Source organism: Triticum aestivum, chromosome 5B, assembly GCF_018294505.1.
Source record: "Triticum aestivum cultivar Chinese Spring chromosome 5B, IWGSC CS RefSeq v2.1, whole genome shotgun sequence".
Lineage (NCBI taxonomy): Eukaryota > Viridiplantae > Streptophyta > Magnoliopsida > Poales > Poaceae > Triticum > Triticum aestivum.
In genome coordinates this window covers 714,056,935-714,076,486 of record NC_057807.1, presented here as the reverse complement: position 1 = coordinate 714,076,486, position 19,552 = coordinate 714,056,935, and the positions used below count along the sequence as shown (strand labels likewise).

The window sequence follows — 19,552 nt, the reverse complement described above, 5'->3', positions numbered from 1 at the left end:
GTCAAACTGCTAAAATGTAACTGACCAACGTACATTCAGACAAGTATAACTTTACCAGCTCCAATGATAAACTGCAGCATCATGCACATCTTACTTGAATTCTAGTCATTGCATTCTACATCAAGAACAATAATGTTTAGGTACTCCCTCTGTAAAGAAATATAAGAGCATCTAGATCATTATATTTCTTGACAGAGGGAGTAACAATCAACAAAACACATAAATCACCCGAAGTTTACATTAACGCCGGCAGTCCATGATACGATCTTCTCAAATATAGTGGTCCATTGCATGCTTCTAGTAGATGAGATCATCACGAAATGAACACAATTATTGTTTTGCAAAGGTCTGCAACAACGATAATTGCCAAGATAACTATGGTAGGACCTAGTAGTAATACCCGCCTCCAGAATGCCCGCCTTTGTAGTGTGTCCGGAACGAGCCCCTACCATATTGCTGCATAGAATTGGATTAAAAAATGTAAGCCAGAAAATTACACAAATAGAGGATAACCAAAAGACAAGACAAACACCTACATCTGACCCCGCAAAAAAAAAAAAAAAACACCTACATCTGAGGCAGGACCAGGACCAGGGCCATAGTAATCACGTGAAGAAGCACTCCCCATCCCAAAAGAGTCTGCAAGTGAAAATATACCATGAGAAATTATCTCAAAATAAGGATTAAAGGGGCTCCATCCGACATAGTATTATATATTCAAGAAAGGGAACATGTCTCTGCTGCATCGAAGATTGGATTCAAACCCCTATAGCAGTTCCCTCCAGAAAATGGTGGCTCATCATAGTGATCAAATTGTTGTGTCAAACTTGTCTCCGAAGGCTGCATGTCGGCAGCATGCATGCACCAGGGTAGTACTGTATTACTTAGCTACGAAGTGAAAACAGCAGCAGCATAGCACGTACACAGCTGCAGGTCGGCAAGTCGGTAAGAAGCCGTAGCTTACTAGTTAAGGTAAGTCTGTGACGCAAGTGCTTAGCTAAGAGCTAGCAGATATTTTAGCCCATAGTCGGTTTGTAAGCACTATATAAGGGGCTGCACTCCACCCGGTTGTAGCATTCCATTCCGATCAAATCAAGGCAACAAGCCACTTCAGTTTCCTCCTCTACTCGTGAGTGTACCAGCTTCACTACTAGTGTGTGTGTGAGCAGCACCATGTGCTCTGCTAGTTTACACTAGCTGTAGTTTAGACTTGGTTGATCCTCGGACAACTAGCTACTCGCTATTTCGGGCCAACACAAATCAGTTCCCCCGATAAAAGGGAGGCTCGTAATAGTCCAAGCGAGGGCATACACAGCAAGGACCAGGCTCAAAGTACCCAGGATCAGGTTCCTGTCAAACAAAATGTAAGCTCAGTGGAGATGGCTACAGGCAATTACTTAGCACTCAATACAGTTAAACACCAACCATTTGAGAGTGTGGCTGTTATGGCGCTGCTAGAAGGAGGGCGTGAGAGGGCCGGCCGGGGGCCTTTTGCCCACGGCCAGGCAAGAGGGAAGGGATTTTCTTCTTAATTCTTGCTTGATTAGATTGATACATCTCCTTTCTTTATATAGAGAGGTTTACTTGATTCCCAAGCAAAGCTTACTTGACCCCTAAGTAAGCGATCCTTATCTCTAATTAATCCTAAGATTAACGGGCTATACCGCCAGCCCAGGCCTATTACATACTCCAACAGCGGCCTCTTCTGTGGAGAAATATAGATTTTCACCAAAGTGTCCACCAAAACTATGCCTCCCTGATGAAGGTTACCATCTACCACCTGCTAGTAATAGTCAGTGGCATTAAATAGTGTAAAACAAGTTGATACAGTAGACTAATGTACTGAATCACAATAGGCAGTCTATCTCGAAACACAAGAGTCTCACATGCTCTGAAGTCAGAGGGTGGAGCTCCAGAAGGATCATTATTGGATGCAGAATTATATCTTCCACCGCAACTAGGGGCATGATTATTGAAATCCCTACCACCATGGAAACCTGCCCGGCAAGGGACTGATTCTCCCCTAATATAACTTCTATCTGCAGAATCATAAAATTTAACAAAAAATCCACATATATATAACTAACACATGTAGTAGCAAATTTGAGGCAACACAATTAATTACCAGGCATGTTAAAACCAGGTCCAGAATGTCCAATCCGAAAGCCGCCACTCATTCCTCCTTTCACAGCTTTACTTTTACGTAATGGATTTGAAAGTCTAACCCGTACCTTTTCCTGAGTTAAGAACACCAAAAACAAGGACATGCGAGAATGTTGTTTGGTACACGGAGTTATATATACAAACAAACATGGTAATATTCCAAATTAGAAAATACCTTCAGTTTTGCATCATCACCCAATTCGGTGTTGTTGATGGCTTCAATACAAGCAAGAGCTTCCTCATGGGTTGAGAAGTAAAGAAATCCAAAACCATTTCTTTTGACACTTGACATGTCACAAGCAAGCACCACACGTAATAAACCGTAAGCTTTGAATCGGTCCTTAACACGATCTTCATCCCAATATGGTGGGAGTCCATCAATAGAAACTGACTTAGCCTACAACATGAAAAAGTATTTCATGGCACGACAAATTGTAGGCTTGCGTAATGGTTGGATACGAAGAACAAATAATTGGGAGCAACCTAAATGTGAAAATAGGATACTGAAGGAGATATTTTTTTGGTTCTTTCACACCACTATAGAAAATGTCTGATCTAAGATTCAAATTCTAAATAGGTGATTTGTGCCACATTATCCAAATTGTAGTAACAAGCTTCCTAAGTAGAGTACCTAAATATGATCAGAATTGCAAACTGTAATTGTTGGATATACTACAAGTAGCTAACCCATTATTGAAGGTACGGTGAAAATGTCACCTCTTATTATTGAAGGTACGGTGAAAATGTGACCTCTTTCACTAACCTACCAATATAAATTTAAGGAAACTTTGTTATGAAGGAATTCTCTATAAATACAAGAGGCTGGATGGTAAAGGTAGGTTCAAGCACCTTGTACATAACTTCTGCATCTGTTTCCTTTATCGGCTCTGCAAAAGCAACTTTTGCAGTTCTCTCGGGATGACCAAACACAACATCAGGTTCCTGCAGCCTTTCAAATGCAATCATCACATCTCCGTGGCAAGAAAACTCAAGAAATGCAAAGCCCCGGTTCTTTCCCTCATTTGGAGTATCAGGAACCAGAGTTAAGCTTTCAACTCCTTGTATCCCATACTCATTCAGCCTTTTCTTAATCTGAAAAACAGAAGGTACATAGTTTATCAAGTAAATTACTTGCTGGCTCATGATTCATGATTGCTTGTATTAAGAAAAACATACAGCTTCCTCTGTCCATGTATTGCAAATATTTCCCAAGAATAGTGTGTCGTTGTCCTCTCTAGCACCGATACAACATTGTTTGCCATTTAGCTGCAGAAAAAGAGAATTTTACATATGTATCACATCCCACAAACAATGATATTCTATTAAATACTCCCTCTTTAAAAAAAATATAAGACGTTTTAGATCACTAAAGGGAGTATGTAATATCAAGGGAGCTGGACCATTACCACAGGGTTATTCATCACAGCAATTGCTCGAGCTACCTGCTCTTTGCTTGCAAACTTCACACATGCAAATCCCTTATTCTTGTTCATCGAGCAATCCTTGTGGAGACGGACCTCCACAACATCACCAACCTGTCCAAACACCTTTCTAATATCCTCCTTGACAGCTTCCCTGTCCAGCCCTCTCACAAAGATCTCAAGCTCCTTTTTCAAGTGCCTATTCTTGGCCATTTCTGACATAACCATCTGCTCATCCTTCTCCACCCTAGCATGATCCTCTTCTTCTTCGACCTCAGTTGTATCCTGCCGTTCACCGGCAAGATCCTCCAAAACCACCTCTTCGTGATCCTTCTCCTCTTGCTCGGCATCCATTTCTCCTCCGCCAGCTTCATTGTCTTGATTATTTGCTGCATTATCATTTGCATTCTGTGCAGTAACATCACCCTTTACTGCTACATCATCATCATTTACACCTCCATACCCTTTCACCTCTTCTGATTCGTTCTCTACTGTTTGCTCGTTTGGATCGGCTGCTAGCACCTGCTTGTTATGTCCTACTTTTCGATCATATCCCTGAGAAAATAAAACAAAATAAAATATGAGAGGTAATATAATGCAACGCAAGATTTTTCGAATGGAAAATATTCACTAGTGTAAAAAACGCTCTTATATTATGGGACAGAGGGAGTATATGCTAACTAGTTCTTGTGCACAATAGGGAACCAGTGGGAGCTTATAACAGGGACAAAATGGTCAAACTTAACTATCAAAGTATGACAAGTAATAGAGTTGGTATATTAGAAGAGATTTGCAACCTTCTAATGGTATAGAACTAAGCCAAGATCTTTTAGTGGTATTTTGACTACTTTTTACTCGTAGAACATAAAAAATCTTTTGATTTACAAATATAGACTTACTTTATTATTAGAGCTCACTGCATGGTCAGCCTTAAGAGAATCATTTACCTGAAAATAACAAGGACAGATTTGGATAATACAAAAATGCCAAGGTATATGAAACATTGTTGGTGCATAGAAGCGATTTGCAACTTTCTGCTGGTACACAGCTAAGACAAGATCTTTTAATGTATTTCCTACTAAGTAGCGAACCTTTTCATAGTACATAACAAAATCTTCATTATTTGGGAACAGAGGGAGTACAAAGATAGACTTACTTCATTATTAGAGCTCTGGGGTGATGAATTCATATTGTCTACACGGTCAGCCTTAAGAGAATCATTCACCTGAAAATTACACAAGGAAAGTTTTGTATAGGTCACTTGTTCTGCATGCGCCTTAAATATACATAGATTTAGAAAACATTACCTGCAGGCTAGCATACGGCTCTTTCTTCAGCACATTTGCCACACATTCTAGATGTTCATTGGTGATATACTCGATGCGTGGATAACCAGGTTCCAAGTTTGAAATGTGCACAAAGTCTGCATATATAAGCTTCATGCCAAAATGTATATATATAAGGTACAAACCTAAATCCACAAAACCATAACTTTTGAAGTGAACTTACATGGAGAAGGTGAAGGCATCCCGCAAGTCTTTTTTTCTTCCCATTTTTGCATGCCGTTATGCCAGCAATAAGATAATCCGCAACGAAAGTACACCAGTCCAGGTTAATTATATTTTCATAGTCAACGAGATCTTTCAGAAAACTTGTATCAACATATTGACTTGTGGATGGAGCTAGAAACGAACTAAGGAAGCCACTCATAAAATAGACACAGAATTTCTGCGGACCCATATTCTTATCCATGGTTATTCTGGCCCAAACATCATATTTACTTTTACCAACTAGGCATTTGAACTTTGATTTTCCTTGCATAATCAAGGTCAGCATGGTCAGGATCCGCGGGATGTTGAAGTTTGGTCCCATCATTGGGCAGATTGTAGAAATCCTTGACACGAGACCGTATGTCGATGTAGGTGTTTTCACCAATTTTGAGAGCCTTCTTATCCAAATCAAAATTCTCAACCAACAATGACGTGATAGTGGGATCTAGAGTAAATTGCAAAAAACCATCACAATTGGGGACCCTAATTCAAAAAACCGCCAACATTGTGGCGACAGTTTTTAAAAAACACCGATCGCTCGGATTATAGCGTCTAACACTGAAACTGGCCATTGGGTCCCACTGTGAGCGATGATGTGGCAACGCCGTTTGTGTAGTCTGTTAAGTGGATAGGGCCCCACTTGTCACTGTCTATTCCACCTCCTACGCATGTTTTTTTTTTGACTTACCTGTTCGTAATGCACCAGCAGCATCCTCACAACGGCGGCACGGCGGCGGACTTGGCCTCCTTGTGGCCAAAACGAACGAACGCCGGCAAGCTGGGCGTGAGCCCGGCGCCTCAAGGACGCGCGTGAGCCCGGCTAGCAGCCGAAGCTGTCGTGAGCACGGACGCCGGCGGCCGGGTCGGCGCTGTACACGGTTGCACGCGTCCGCGAGGAGGCAGCCCTGCCGGCGTACAGGGACTGGTCGTCCCAACGCTGCGGGAGGAAGCCACGAGGCCGAGGAAGTCCATCGGGGTGCGCGACCTTGAGCGGGGGTAGAGGATAGGGAGGAACAGGGAGGCGGTGCTGGAAGGGAGGAGAGCCTACGGTTTGGAGGGGAGCAGCTAGGGTTCCGGGTCTTTGAGGGGCAACGGGAGGAAGACGGGCGCGATGGATGGATCGGCGCGGGCGGCGGCGTTGGCAGATGGCTGCGACGCACCCGATCAGGCCGGCCACCAGCGGCGTGGAGGCGCGCAGGGAGGGGGCGGCAACCTATAGCGCGTAGGCAAGCGGGGAGGGGCGGCGCCTGGCGGTGCTCGTGGTCAAGCAGCGGCGAGCAAGGCCTCTGTACGTCCTGTAGCCGAAGGATGAAGAAGAGATGGGCCCTCCATCAGTCTAACACTTCAGTCAAACACCGTTTGTTTTTATTGCCACGTCATCGCTCACAGTTGGACCCAATGGCCAGTTTGAGCGTCAAACGCTCTAATCCGAGCGATCAGTGTTTTTTTAAAACAGTCACCACAATGTTGGTGGGTTTTTTTTCCCGCAAAAAAAAGAAAAAATGTTGGTGGTTTTTGAAAAAAATTGAATGGTGACGGTTTTTTGAATTAGGGTTTCCAATTGTGATGGTTTTTTGCAATTTACTCGTGGGATCTAAGATGACATCCGGTTCCATCTTGAGGTGGCACCAATTTCACTTTTTCCTTATCGTATGACAATGATCTAAGACATCCTGCAACATGCGGGGGTGGTAGGCGTGTGATACAAATCTTGGCTAAAATGCAATTATGCCAACAGTCAGTTCACATGTTATTATAGTTATTAAAAAATGACAACTAAAAAACAGAGTTTTAGATAGTACCTTTGGCTTTGGACCCCCTCAGCTGCTAGTGCTCCCAACTTTGGTTTTGGCCATGGCTCTTACTATTTGACAATCAAGCTGCAAAAATGGGCAGCAAGGAAATGGAGAAATGGATCTGGAATTGAACTGAAACAAATTGATCCATCAGGACTGCATAGCATACGTGGGCAAGAAAAGGGAATAGGAGTGTCAGCTGCTGTCGCCGCTCAGTGCATCTACCTGTCTGCCGCCGGCCGCTCGATCCTGGGCACTTGACCGTCTTGCCGGCGACTGCCCTGCCCGATGGATGGCCCGCTCGTCTAGGGTTTTCTCTTGAGTCTTGACTGGGGTGGGTAGACAGCCGCGGATGCTTTGTGTTACTAGTTGAGAATAAATATACCGGCGGCGATGCTTAGGCTGTTGAGAGAGTAAATGCAGCCGCCACCGTGACGTTTGCTTAGTGTTAAAAAACGTCTTACATTATGGGACGGAGGGAGTAGTATTTACTCAAGCCCAAACGAACGAGGCTTCTAGTCTAGGAGAAGGATCAGCAACTTACGTGACAAGCCTAATCAACACTCCATGTGCACCTTTTTTTTCACGGGGGACCTTTTCTTTTACGTATGCATGCCTTATTATGTTTTCCACCAAAAAGGCATAAATTTACAACTTTGAAACAAGAATTCGAATGCCACTATGCTGAAACCAATTGAACATGGCAAAAGGCCGGGATAGGAGGATAACTCGAATGCTCAAGAAGCTAGAGTGGTCGTCTCGGATATGACTTAATTCAATGTAAATTCATGAGAGATGAATGCACCATGGACAAACTTGGTCTCAAACCCTGTTTAGGGTTTGTCTTTCCCGTGCCGGTTAGGACAATAAATGCACTCCAAGCTTCATCGGTGAGCCTGTTCATCGACCTCCCCTCTGCTTGCCACTTAGACGGCCGGTAGCGGCGAGGGGGATCTCGGTGCCTCGGCTTCGGCCACTATGTAGTTGAGGTTAGTTTTGTTTTCCCTTGTGGGGGCGGCGTTCGAGCGGATATCTTATCTTCGAGTTGGTCTTCCGGGCTTTGAACCTCTTCAAGTTCGTCCACCATGGCCGAGTCCGCAGAGCTCCCACGTAGATTCATGTCGTCTCATTGGGACGGCGAGGTTAGAGTTTCTTCTCATGCGTGTGTGAATGCGAGATTTGGTGTCAGTTGCTTTAGATCAATTCAAGGGTTCTATGGCTACGACTAACTCTGAGACGGACGCTGGTCGGGCACATGCACGAAGATATAGAAAAGGTCAAGACGGCTCCGATAGTGACAGTGCCTTGTGTTTTGGCGATGGTAGTGATCGTTCAGTGGTGCAAGATCCAAAATATAGTTTTCATTAAGTTTGTGGTGCTTTGTACTTTCGACAAACCTTTATAACATGATCCTTTTTCACACAAAAAGAAGGGGGTGCACCATGGACTAACAATTGTAAACATTATTATGGAAATGGGCCTAGGACTCGCACACGCATGTGGGAACACGTAAACAAAGAACAAAAATTGGTATTTTGTCGATGAAAGGTATTACTAAATATGACCATGTGGGTGGCAATGTCCAAAGGACACATCGGCCACAAAACTGTCACACCGCCAAAGGATTGTAAGATTTCAGAAGCGTTCCTACTCCTCAACGAGGAGCCGCGTTTGGTTTATATTGATATGGGCAGAACAGCCGTGCCTTGGCTTACAAGTTGGAGAGACCAGATCGCTAAGGATTCAGGTCGTTACAGGTTTCCTGGATAGCTACGGGAATGAGAGGGAGAAGAGATATGTTGGTTGAGATTACAAAGCATAGATAAACATAAATTCTAACATCTTCCCTTAATCTCAACTATCCTAAGTTCAGATTACTCTTGAACTCTTCAAATGATTTTGCTGGTAATGCCTTGGTGAAACCATCTGCCACTTAATCCTTGGAAGGGATGAACCATATCTCAAGCTTCTTCTCTGCAACCCTTTCTCGCACAAAATGAAAATCAATCTCAATATGTTTAGTCCTTGCATGAAAGACTGGATTTGCAGATAAATATGTAGCTCCCAAGTTATCACACCATAGGCATGAGACACAATTTAGTTTGATTCCCAATTCCTCAAGTAATGACTCTAACCAAATGATTTCTGCAGTAGCATTTGCCAGAGATTTATATTCAGCTTCTGTGCTTGATCTGGACACAGTAGCTTGTTTCCTTGCACTCCAGGAAATAAGATTGGAACCAAAAAATACTGCAAAGCCTCCAGTTGATTTCCTGTCATCACTACAACCTGCCCAGTCAGCATCAGAAAATGCACTAACAAGTGTAGAATTAGAACACCTGAAATTAAGTTCCAATCCCACTGTATGCTTTACATATCTCACAATCCTCTTGACAGCTGTCCAATAAGCAGTAGTAGGAGCATGCAAGTACTGACAAACTTTGTTAACATCAAAGGATATATCTGGATGTGTCAGTGTTAAATATTGCAGTGCTCCCACGGCACTTCTGTACCTTGTACTTTCTTCCTCCTGAAGAGGCTCTCCTTCATATGCTGAGAGTTTTTCTGAGGAAGACAATGGTGTGGAGGCAGGCTTACAGTTCTTCATTCCCATAAGAACAAGAAGTTCATTTGCATATTTTTCCTGATTCAACACTGTGCCATCTTGAGTTTTCTTGACCTCAATGCCTAAGAAGAAATTCAAATCTCCTAGATCCTTCAAAGCAAATTCTGAACTCAGGTCATGCAAAAGTGCATTAGTGGCGTTTTGTGAGGAGCTTGCAACAATAATGTCATCAACATATATGAGCACAAAAATGACCACTTTTGCCTTGTTATAAATAAACAACGATGTGTCAGCCTTTGATGCAATGAAGCCAAGACACTTTAACTGAGAACTCAGTCTAGCATACCATGCTCTAGGTGCTTGTTTCAACACATATAATGCCTTATCAAGCTTGCACACATAATGTGGAGTTTTCTTGTTTACATACCCTGGCGGCTGTCTCATGTAGACCTCCTCTTGCAGAACGCCATGCAAGAACGCATTCTGTACATCTAGCTGTCTCAAAATCCAGCCCCTGGATACAGCAATAGCTAAAACAAGTCTTATAGTTGCAGCTTTTACAACAGGGCTAAAGGTATCTTCATAATCTATACCATAGCGTTGTTTGAAGCCCTTTGCAACTAGTCGTGCCTTATACCTGTCAACAGATCTATCTGCCTTCTTTTTAATTCTATATACCCACTTACAATCAATGATATTTTTACCTCTCTGATCAGGCACAAGATGCCAAGTCTTATTCTTCATAAGTGCAAAATATTCCTCATCCATTGCCTTCTTCCACCTCGGATCATCTAGTGCATCATTTAACGTTCTTGGTTCACCTAGAACACACAACATTCCATATCGTATAGTGTCATCAGTACGAATTTTTGGGTTCTTTATACCTTTTTGTAACCGCGTCATCACCCGTGTAGACGTTGCTGGCTGTGTATGCGTGGAGACAGGGAAGCTGTTTACAGAAGATCCAGGTGATTCTGCTGCATGCGCCGGCACAGACGATCCTGCAGAATCCTGTGTGTTCGGTCCTGCAGCGGTTTCATTTGTGGCCACAGAATCCACGGTTGTAGGCGATCCCGCGTCCACTGTTCCCTGCATGCGGGTGGACCGCGAAGCAGATCCGGGCCCGCTTGACGGCGACGCGGCAACGCGCGGCTGGATCGGGCAGAGCCCCCGCCCGTGTCTGTCCAGAACGCGATCCGAGGTAGATCTCGCCCCGCGATCCGAGGCTGATTGGCGCACAGGAGTTGCGGGCACCGCCAGATCGCCTTCGTTTTTCACGCCAAGTTCGTCCTCTTGCGGTGCATGAAATAACACATGGTTTTGATCATTTTCTTCACCATTTTCTTCACCGATCTGCACAGGCATAAAAGCAGAACTGGCACCAGTAGGATTATCAACATGCTGGTTAGTGCAATCGTCGCCCCCATGATAAAAACTCCTACGGTTTTGAGGAAGGAGAAGAATCTCCTTTCGAAGAAGAGCTCCGGCATTAGGATGAAGAGATGCAAATGGAAAAATGGACTCATCAAAAACAACATCCCTGGATATGTAGACTCTTCCCGTAGGAACATCTAAACATTTGACTCCTTTGTGCATTGGACTATATCCTAAGAACACACATCTCTTTGAACGAAACGCAAGTTTACGTGTGTTATAAGGCCTAAGATTTGGCCAACAAGCACAACCAAAGATACGAAGAGACGTGTAATTTGGTACAATGCCAAGAAGACGTGTGATGGGTGTTTCAAACTTGATGACCTTGCTAGGAAGCAAGTTGATGAGATAGGTGGCAGTTAAGAAGGCTTCATCCCAGAACTTGAGAGGCATCGATGCATTTGCTAACAAAGCAAGGCCTACATCAACAATGTGTCGATGCTTTCTTTCGGCAGATCCGTTTTGTTGGTGAGCATGGGGACAAGAAACATGATGAGAGATACCAAGTTTTTGGAAGAAAGAATTGAGCTTCTCATACTCATCACCCCAATCTGTTTGCATATCAATGATTTTGGAGCTAAGTTTGCGTTCAACAAGATTTTGAAAATTGATAAAAACTTAGAATACATCAGATCTTTTCTTTAGCAAGTAAATCCAAGTAAATTTACTATAATCATCGATGAAGCTAACATAGTAAGAAAATCTGCCAACTAATGTGGGAGCTGGTCCCCATACATCTGAAAAAATAAATTGCAACGGTGCAGTGGATACACTGGTAGAAATAGGGTACGACAATTGATGACTTTTGGCTTGTTGACATGGGTCACAAACCGACTCAACAGTAGGCTCATATGAGAGCTTATTCTTGCTAAGGACATATTTAACTATAACAGACGACGGATGACCTAGGCGACTATGCCACTTTGCTGAAGATAGCTTGGTGACAGCATGAGCTTGTTTATTGAACCATGAAGACGGTGATGATGACATGATTGGGTAGAGACCTCCCTCGCACCGTCCTCTAAGAATGATTCTCCTCGTGGCCAAGTCCTTAACCAAGAAAAAATAAGGATGGAACTCTATGAGAACATGATTGTCAAGAGTGAATTGGTGAACAGAAAGAAGATTTATGGATGATTGAGGGACATGTAATATATTTTTCAGATGCAAATCTCTAATGGGTTTTTTAACAATTAAACTACCAACATGTGTAATTGCCATACCAGATCCGCTTGCCGTGTGAACTTGATCGCCTCCGTTGTATTTTTCTCTCATTGTTAGCTTGTCAAGCTCACCAGTGATATGATTTGTGGCACCGGAATCTGCATACCAGTTGGTATCTACACCATAGGTTGCTGCATGTGCTGCTTTTTCTTCTTGATCACCATCTTCATAGCGCCACCAGCATGCTCGCGCGCCCCCTGGATGATGTTTGAGGCAGATCTGGCACTCTAGGTAATCACGCTGCTGCTGTTGGTCAAGTTGCTGTTGTTGTTGCTGATGACGAGGGCGTCCTCTGTAGCCACCACCGCCAGCAGCAGGAGAAGGGGGGCGATCTCCACGGCCACGGCCCCTTCCACCTCGCCCGCGGTATGACTTCCCACGGGCTTGAGGGCGACCTCTGTAGGCCGCGTTTGCTGATGTATGGAATCCGCCTGACGAGGAATCACCCAACATCTCCATCCTTTGGTCAAAGGCAGAGATTTGGGCGAAGAGATCGTCGGCTGTGATGATGTTCTTGATGGCGCCAATGGCCGCAACTACAGCATCGTAGTCACGGTCAAGTCCCGCGAGGATGTAATCTACCATCTCAGGATCTGACACAGGACGACCGGCGGCTGCTAGTTCGTCTCCAAGGCTTTTCATCTTCGCCATGTAGGCAGTGCTGGACATGCTGCCTTTCTTGGTGTTGGTGATCGCGATCCTCATATTCGTAATCCGGGACTGCGATTGGGAGGCGAAGAGCATCGTCACCATAGTCCACAGCTCGAAGGTGGACTCCTTCCCCACAACCTGTGCAAGGATTTCTGGAGACATAGAGTTTAGCAAATATGACAGAACCTGTTGGTCTTTGGCGATCCAGGTTCCATATAGAGGATTTGGCGCCGCGGCAGTAGTTTTATCTGCCTGTGTAACCTCCACGGTCTTGGGTGGAGCGGCGTCGGTGTTGTCCAGGAGCCCGGTCACCTGCGCACCTCGCAGAGCCGGGAGCACCCGTGCCTTCCAGAGGATGTAGTTCCCCCTTGCAAGCTTCTCAGATGGCGGTGCACCAAGGTTGAGGACGACAACCGTAGATGAAGACATGGTGGCGATGTTGATGTGGTTTTAGGGTTTTGTGATGTTGCTAGATGTATAGGAAGAGGTGGCTCTGATTACCATGTAAGATTTCGAAAGCGTTCCTACTCCTCAACGAGGCGCCGCGTTTGGTTTATATTGATATGGGCAGAACAGCCGTGCCTTGGCTTACAAGTTGGAGAGACCAGATCGCTAAGGATTCAGGTCGTTACAGGTTTCCTGGATAGCTACGGGAATGAGAGGGAGAAGAGATATGTTGGTTGAGATTACAAAGCATAGATAAACATAAATTATAACAAGGATATGTTGTCAAACCAGACACGAGCTGATTGATTGTCAATGGCAAAATTTGGTCGAAGGATCCATCCAGCTAACTAGTAACTAGAGCACGATATAATGGACATGAGACACTCGTGGATCACCTCCATCATTTATCTCGACTCATTGTAAACCGTATTTTGAAATTGGGCAACCGATCAGGCATGAGACCGGTCGCACCGCTTGCTTGCTGCTGCAGGCTGCAGCTCCCCCTACGTTGCTATGTGTGTGTGTGCAGTCGGGGCCTTCACACAGCTCTTTCGATCGCGAGTAGCCTTGGTTCCTCCACAACCTCTCTCCCGCGACTTCCTCCTCATGCCCTGCATCTCGCACGGCGATGGCTACCGCCAACCTTGGGCCAGTCTTTCCCGTGCACGGGTACCTTGTATAACGGGAGGAATGCAGCATGTATCACGCTACAATGGATGACCATGGCTGCTGTAAGCCGGAGGCCAACGCTTGCGCTTCTCCTTCTCACTGTTAGACAGTCAAACTCCTCTCTCTCTCTCTCTCTCGTCTCCTGTACATGCACGACTGCATGATCCCACGATCTCATGCACGTCGCCACCCACGGCGCAGCGCGCCCCTGTTGTAACCTGTAACACTCGTATATAATGTGAGCTACACCATAGGCAGCACCCAAGGTGCGATTGCCCATTCATTCACCCTCTCACACTCACAACTTTGACCAAGCATGCATACCCGACGACGATGCCATGTGGGAGTGGCCCCCATATCGAGGTACCAGTCGGTGGTGGGAGGCGCAGGTTGCTCCTGCTGCATCGTCATGGCGTTGAGCGTGCTCTGGTCCCACGCCAGAGCCGGAGGAGTGTGGCCACCACCAGGCGGAGCGGCGTACTACAGAGGATGGGCAGCGGGTGCGTTGGGAGGCACGCCGGGGATGGCATGCTGGTGCGTCGACGTGCCAGCGAATGGAGCTAGCGCCTCCGTGTGGGCGAGCCCCGATCGAGGATGCCGGTGAGGTAGCAGCTGTCACCCCACGGATGTTGCGGCCACCGATGGAGGGGGCTACAACCACCACCGCATGGAGCTACAACTGTCGAGTCCCGGAGATGCAATGCAAGCCTCGTGACACAACACCCTCACTATGTGGGACATTGCAACCATTGACGGCTGGAGCTGCAGATGCTGGAAGCGCCATGACAACTAGGACGAGCACGGCAATGCGACCGTCAAGCATGGCGCTGCAAATTGGTGAGCCGAGCTGGGACCGGCGAACCGGAGCTGCAACCTTGTGCAAAAATAAAACCAGATACTCCTCGTTCATCAAATGGATGTTAAGACTGCCTTTCTAAATGGAGAGTTGGATGAGGAAATTTATATGGAACAACCAGATGGGTTTGTAGTAGATGGTCAGGAAGGGAAAATGTGCAAGTTGATGAAGTCCTTGTATGGACTCAAGCAAGCACCCAAACAGTGGCATGAGAAGTTTGAAAGAACTTTAACAGCTGCAGGCTTTGTTGTGAATGAAGCTGACAAATGTGTGTACTATCGCCATGATGAGGGCGAGGGAGTTATGCTTTGCTTGTATGTTGATGACATACTAATTTGCGGAACAAATCTGAATGTTATTAATGAGGTCAAGGATTTCCTATCTCGCTGTTTTGAGATGAAGTATTTAGGAGTGGCTGATGTCATTCTGAACATCAAGTTGTTGAGAGATGATGATGGTGGGATTACATTGCTTCAATCTCACTATGTGGAAAAAATCTTGAGTCGCTTTGGCTATAGTGACTGCAAGCCCTCTCCAACACCATATGATGCTAGCGTGCTGCTTCGAAAGAGTCGAAGAATTTCTAGAGATCAATTGAAGTATTCTCAGATTATTGGCTCGCTTATGTACTTAGCAAGTGCTACAAGACCTGGCATCTCTTTTGCTGTTAGCAAACTGAGTCGGTTTGTTTCAAAACCAGGAGATGTGCATTGGAAAGCTATAGAGAGAGTTTTGCGTTATTTGAAATGCACTTGAATTATGGAATTCACTACACTGGGCATCCAAAGGTGCTTGAAGGGTATAGTGACTCAAACTGGATCTCAGATGCTGATGAGATAAATGCCACGAGCGGTTATGTATTCACCCATGGAGGTGGCGCTGTTTCTTGGAAGTCTTGCAAGCAAACCATCTTAACGAGGTCAACAATGGAAGCAGAACTCACAACACTAGATACAGCTACGGTCGAAGTAGATTGGCTTCGTCGGCTCTTGGATGACTTGCCGGTTGTTGAGAAACTTGTACCGGGTGTCCTTATGAACTGCGACAATCAAACTGTGATCACGAAAGTGAGCAGCTCAAATGATAACATGAAGTCATCAAGACACGTTCAGAGAAGGTTAAAGTCTGTCAGGAAAATGAAAAACTCCGGAGTTATTGCATTGGATTATATCCAAACGTCTAAAAATCTGGCAGATCCTTTTACTAAGGGTCTATCACGTAATGTGATAGATAATGCATCGAGGGAGATGGGTATGAGACCCACAATATGAGTTGTTCACAGTGGTAACCTATTCTTTGTGATCGAAGATCCCGTGAATTAGATGTGGAAGACAAGCTGTTGGTCAACTGAGAGGAGAGTATCCTTACTGTTAAAATACCACTCCATGAAGATGCAATACTCTACTAATCTGCATGGCAGGTTGATGTATATCTTAATGTGTTCTAAGTGGCTTTTTGAAGCAGAGATGTTGTCCTGCAGAACATCTTTTGAAGAACGCACCTATATGAGTCTGATTGTTAAACGTCGCAATCTATGAGAGTAGGGTTCTCTCTAGTAAACTCATGAAAGGTCACGGAGTATGACGCATAAGCTCCACCGGCGGGGAAGACCCACGGTAGCCACGTATCGGTCAAGGCTTTATGTGAAGCTAGATTCGCAGAAAACTTGCAGTTCAAGGCCCAGTCCATTGTTCAAGTTGCTTACTAGTGTAGCATAGAGTTCTAGGTGGAAGTTCAACTTAACAGTCTCCACTGCAGTACCGGTATATAAAGCATAGTTTTGGAACCAAAGGCAAATTTATGTGTGCCTCTGGGATCTGGTGGGGGATTGCTGGAATTTAGTCTATATTGGGGCAGCCCAATAACTATTTCAGAAATTCCTAATAAATCCTAGAGGCCCACTTAGCCCATTTGTGCAAGGCAAGGGATACTACTAAAGTTTAGTCCCACATTGCTAGTTTAGAGGGCGTTGGACCTCTTTATAAGGGAGGCTCCTTCCCTACTTGTATGAGCATGAAAACAAGAGGGACATCCACGCGCGCTCCTCCTCCGCCGCCTGCCACGCCTCGTCGCGTCGCGGGTTGCGGGAATGAGCCGAGAACGGCGCACCTCTTCGCGTGCTGCAGGTCCTCTTCCTCTCGCCACACAGTTCCAATCTCTGCGCTACTGCTATCTTCCTCATCCCGGCTTGCGGCATGCACCGCACGTCGGGACAGTAGGCCTTCGAGACCGCACCTTTTGAGTCATGTACGGGAGAAGGGTGATAAGGTTTTTGGGAAGCGCTCAGCGCGACTACTGGCTGCTTCATCACGGACGATCCGGTCGCCGATGACTACTTCCCCAACGACGATTTCTTCCCCGACGTCCACGACCTCCTCGACGACATGGCAGGCGAGGACACCGACCCCAAGTCCAGCGCTTCTGCTGCTGCTGTGCCGTACGTGTTCTTCTCCTTTCTGTTAGAAGTCCTCCTACAGTTCTTGGCTCTAGTTTCTGCCCCACGTATGTTAGGTTCTGTTTCGTATAAGCAACTTCATCTAGTGTCTGTTCTAGATGTGTTTACCTCAAGTTCATATATGCAGACGATGTTTACCTTCTCTCTGTCAGATTGCATGACTTGCTTTATATTTGCTATTTTAGTCATGCTTTATCTAGTATTTTTGTTAATAAAATCATTCGGTAAATTGCTCATTTTTCCAACACTTACAACACCAAACGTACATATGCTCGTTTTTGGCATGACAGAAACTACACAACAGTTTTTTTTAATAAAAAACACACACAAGATGGTGAATACAAGACATGCATGTACATTTTGCAGATTCTCTCTCTGATGAATGGTGGAAACAAATTGATTAGGCGGTAGAGATGTAGTTGTGGCGGAAGGAGGCGAAGGCCTTGCCGGCCCCGCCCCTGATGATGTACTGGTGGTACACCATGGCCATCGCGGCGCCGACGAAAGGCCCCACCCAGAAGATCCACTGGTCGTCCCACGCCTTCTTGTTGTTGTACACCACGGCGGGCCCGAGGCTCCTGGCCGGGTTGATGCCGGTGCCGGTGATGGGGATGGTGGCGAGGTGCACGATGAGCACGGCGAACCCGATGGGCAGCGGCGCCAGCACGGGCACGTGGGAGTCCCTCGCCTTGCGCTTCGGGTCGGTGGCGGCGAAGACGGTGTACACGAGCACGAAGGTGCCCACGATCTCGGCGGCCAGCCCGGCGCCCTTGGAGTATCCCGGCGCGAGCTCGTTGGCGCCGCCGCCGTGGCGCGCGTACTGGGCGCCGTGCACGGCCCTGACGAGGCCGGCCCCGCACATGGCGCCGAGGCACTGGGCGACCATGTAGAGCAGCGCGCGCACGAGGGAGACCTTGCGCGCGAGCAGCAGCCCGAACGTCACCGCAGGGTTGATGTGGCCGCCGGAGACGCCGGCGGTGCAGTAGACGAGGACGAAGATCATGCCGCCGAAGGCCCAGGCGATGCCGAGGATGCCCGCGCCGCCGCACCCGACTGTGCCGTCCGTCTGGCGCTTGTGGCCGATGACGGTGGCGACGGTGACGTAGACGAAGAGGAGCGTGGCGGTGAACTCGGCGATGACGGCGCGCCAGAGCGACCACTTGCCCAGCTCTCCGGCGTTGATGAGCGGCGCCGGAGGAGGGTCACGGTAGTCCTTGGCGGTGTTGTTGTTGTCGCCGTTGGGCACCATGTCGTCGATCGAGATGGAGATCAGGTGTTGGATTGATACGGTGGAGATGGCTAGCTCTAGCTGAATGGGCGATGATTTGCTCTCTCCACCGATGTTGACAAGCTTAGCTAGCTAGCTGCATGTATATATAGATATTATATTGCCATGCATGCCCTAGCTGGTAAAAGGAGTGGTTTGCACATGCGGCCTGTGGGTTTCGTCGGTGTAAGTAAGTGTGAACTGGTCCCATCTCAAGTGACCAACCAACTTTTTTACCTCCATCTTACGGGCAGAGGCCACAGATTAAGGCAGCTCCATTTCTGCTACGAGCCTGCTAGTTTAACAGGCTATATTTTCTTTGTGGGAAACTTTTTTTTTAACATAGTACACACTCATACATATGCGCGTACACTCATTTTTATAGATGTGTGCACCCCAGGAGCAGCTTGCTGAGCCGGCACATCATTTTGAGATTGACAAAGTCACCACACACGTCTTCATACTTGATTGAAACGTCTCCTTCCACGCAACGCACGTCACCGTTAGGCCTGAAATAAATCCAAAAAATTGCGAGCACACGTGCCAAGAGCTTTCGATCATAGTTTAACAAATGATCATGGCTAGTTTAGGGACAAACCGACATGCAAGGAGAAAATTTGTTGGGTTTAGTCTCCTATATATATATATGTGTGTGTGTGTGTATCTATCAATCGTAGAAGAAGAGCCAAATCACCAAGAACCAACAAGAGCCAAACCGACGTGATTCTACCTGGCTATACAATGTTTTAGGACAAAGAATCTATGAGCATGTGCTTACTCTATGGTTGGGTTTGGACAGGACGTTCATATAACGGGCTCATGGCTAAATGAGGCTTGAACACACTGGTTTGGTAAGCAAGGATTGCCCAACATATTGCATATAATGTTACCTATTTAACCAATTTTCTCTTCTGCTATCATCTTTCCACTTTAGATTATAAAATATATTCAACATAACTCAATTAATCTGACAAGCACAAAGCTGAGCCTTAATCACTCTTGTTTTTTTCTTTGGCATGCATCTTACAATCTGTGTTGCTAAAGTTTGGCCAC

The 19,552-nt window shown here is 46.1% G+C and overlaps 2 protein-coding genes across 2 annotated transcripts; both read right to left on the bottom strand.

The window, feature by feature from the left end:
* Window positions 1-1,572: 1,572 nt before the first annotated feature.
* LOC123115371 (nucleolin-like) lies at window positions 1,573-6,106 on the bottom strand. The gene is made up of 11 exons (XM_044536535.1): window positions 6,052-6,106; window positions 5,376-5,579; window positions 4,892-5,055; window positions 4,741-4,809; window positions 4,484-4,531; window positions 3,570-4,139; window positions 3,340-3,429; window positions 3,013-3,255; window positions 2,339-2,560; window positions 2,126-2,237; window positions 1,573-2,039 (listed from the first exon to the last, which is right to left on the bottom strand). The coding sequence occupies exons 1-11, from the start codon at window positions 6,104-6,106 to the stop codon at window positions 1,774-1,776; spliced, it is 2,043 nt and encodes a 680-aa protein (XP_044392470.1). The 3' UTR covers window positions 1,573-1,773.
* Window positions 6,107-17,452: 11,346 nt separating this feature from the next.
* Window positions 17,453-18,697, bottom strand: LOC123114513 (aquaporin PIP2-2). Its single transcript, XM_044536015.1, has one exon. The coding sequence runs from the start codon at window positions 18,479-18,481 to the stop codon at window positions 17,633-17,635; it is 849 nt and encodes a 282-aa protein (XP_044391950.1). The 5' UTR covers window positions 18,482-18,697; the 3' UTR covers window positions 17,453-17,632.
* Window positions 18,698-19,552: the final 855 nt, after the last annotated feature.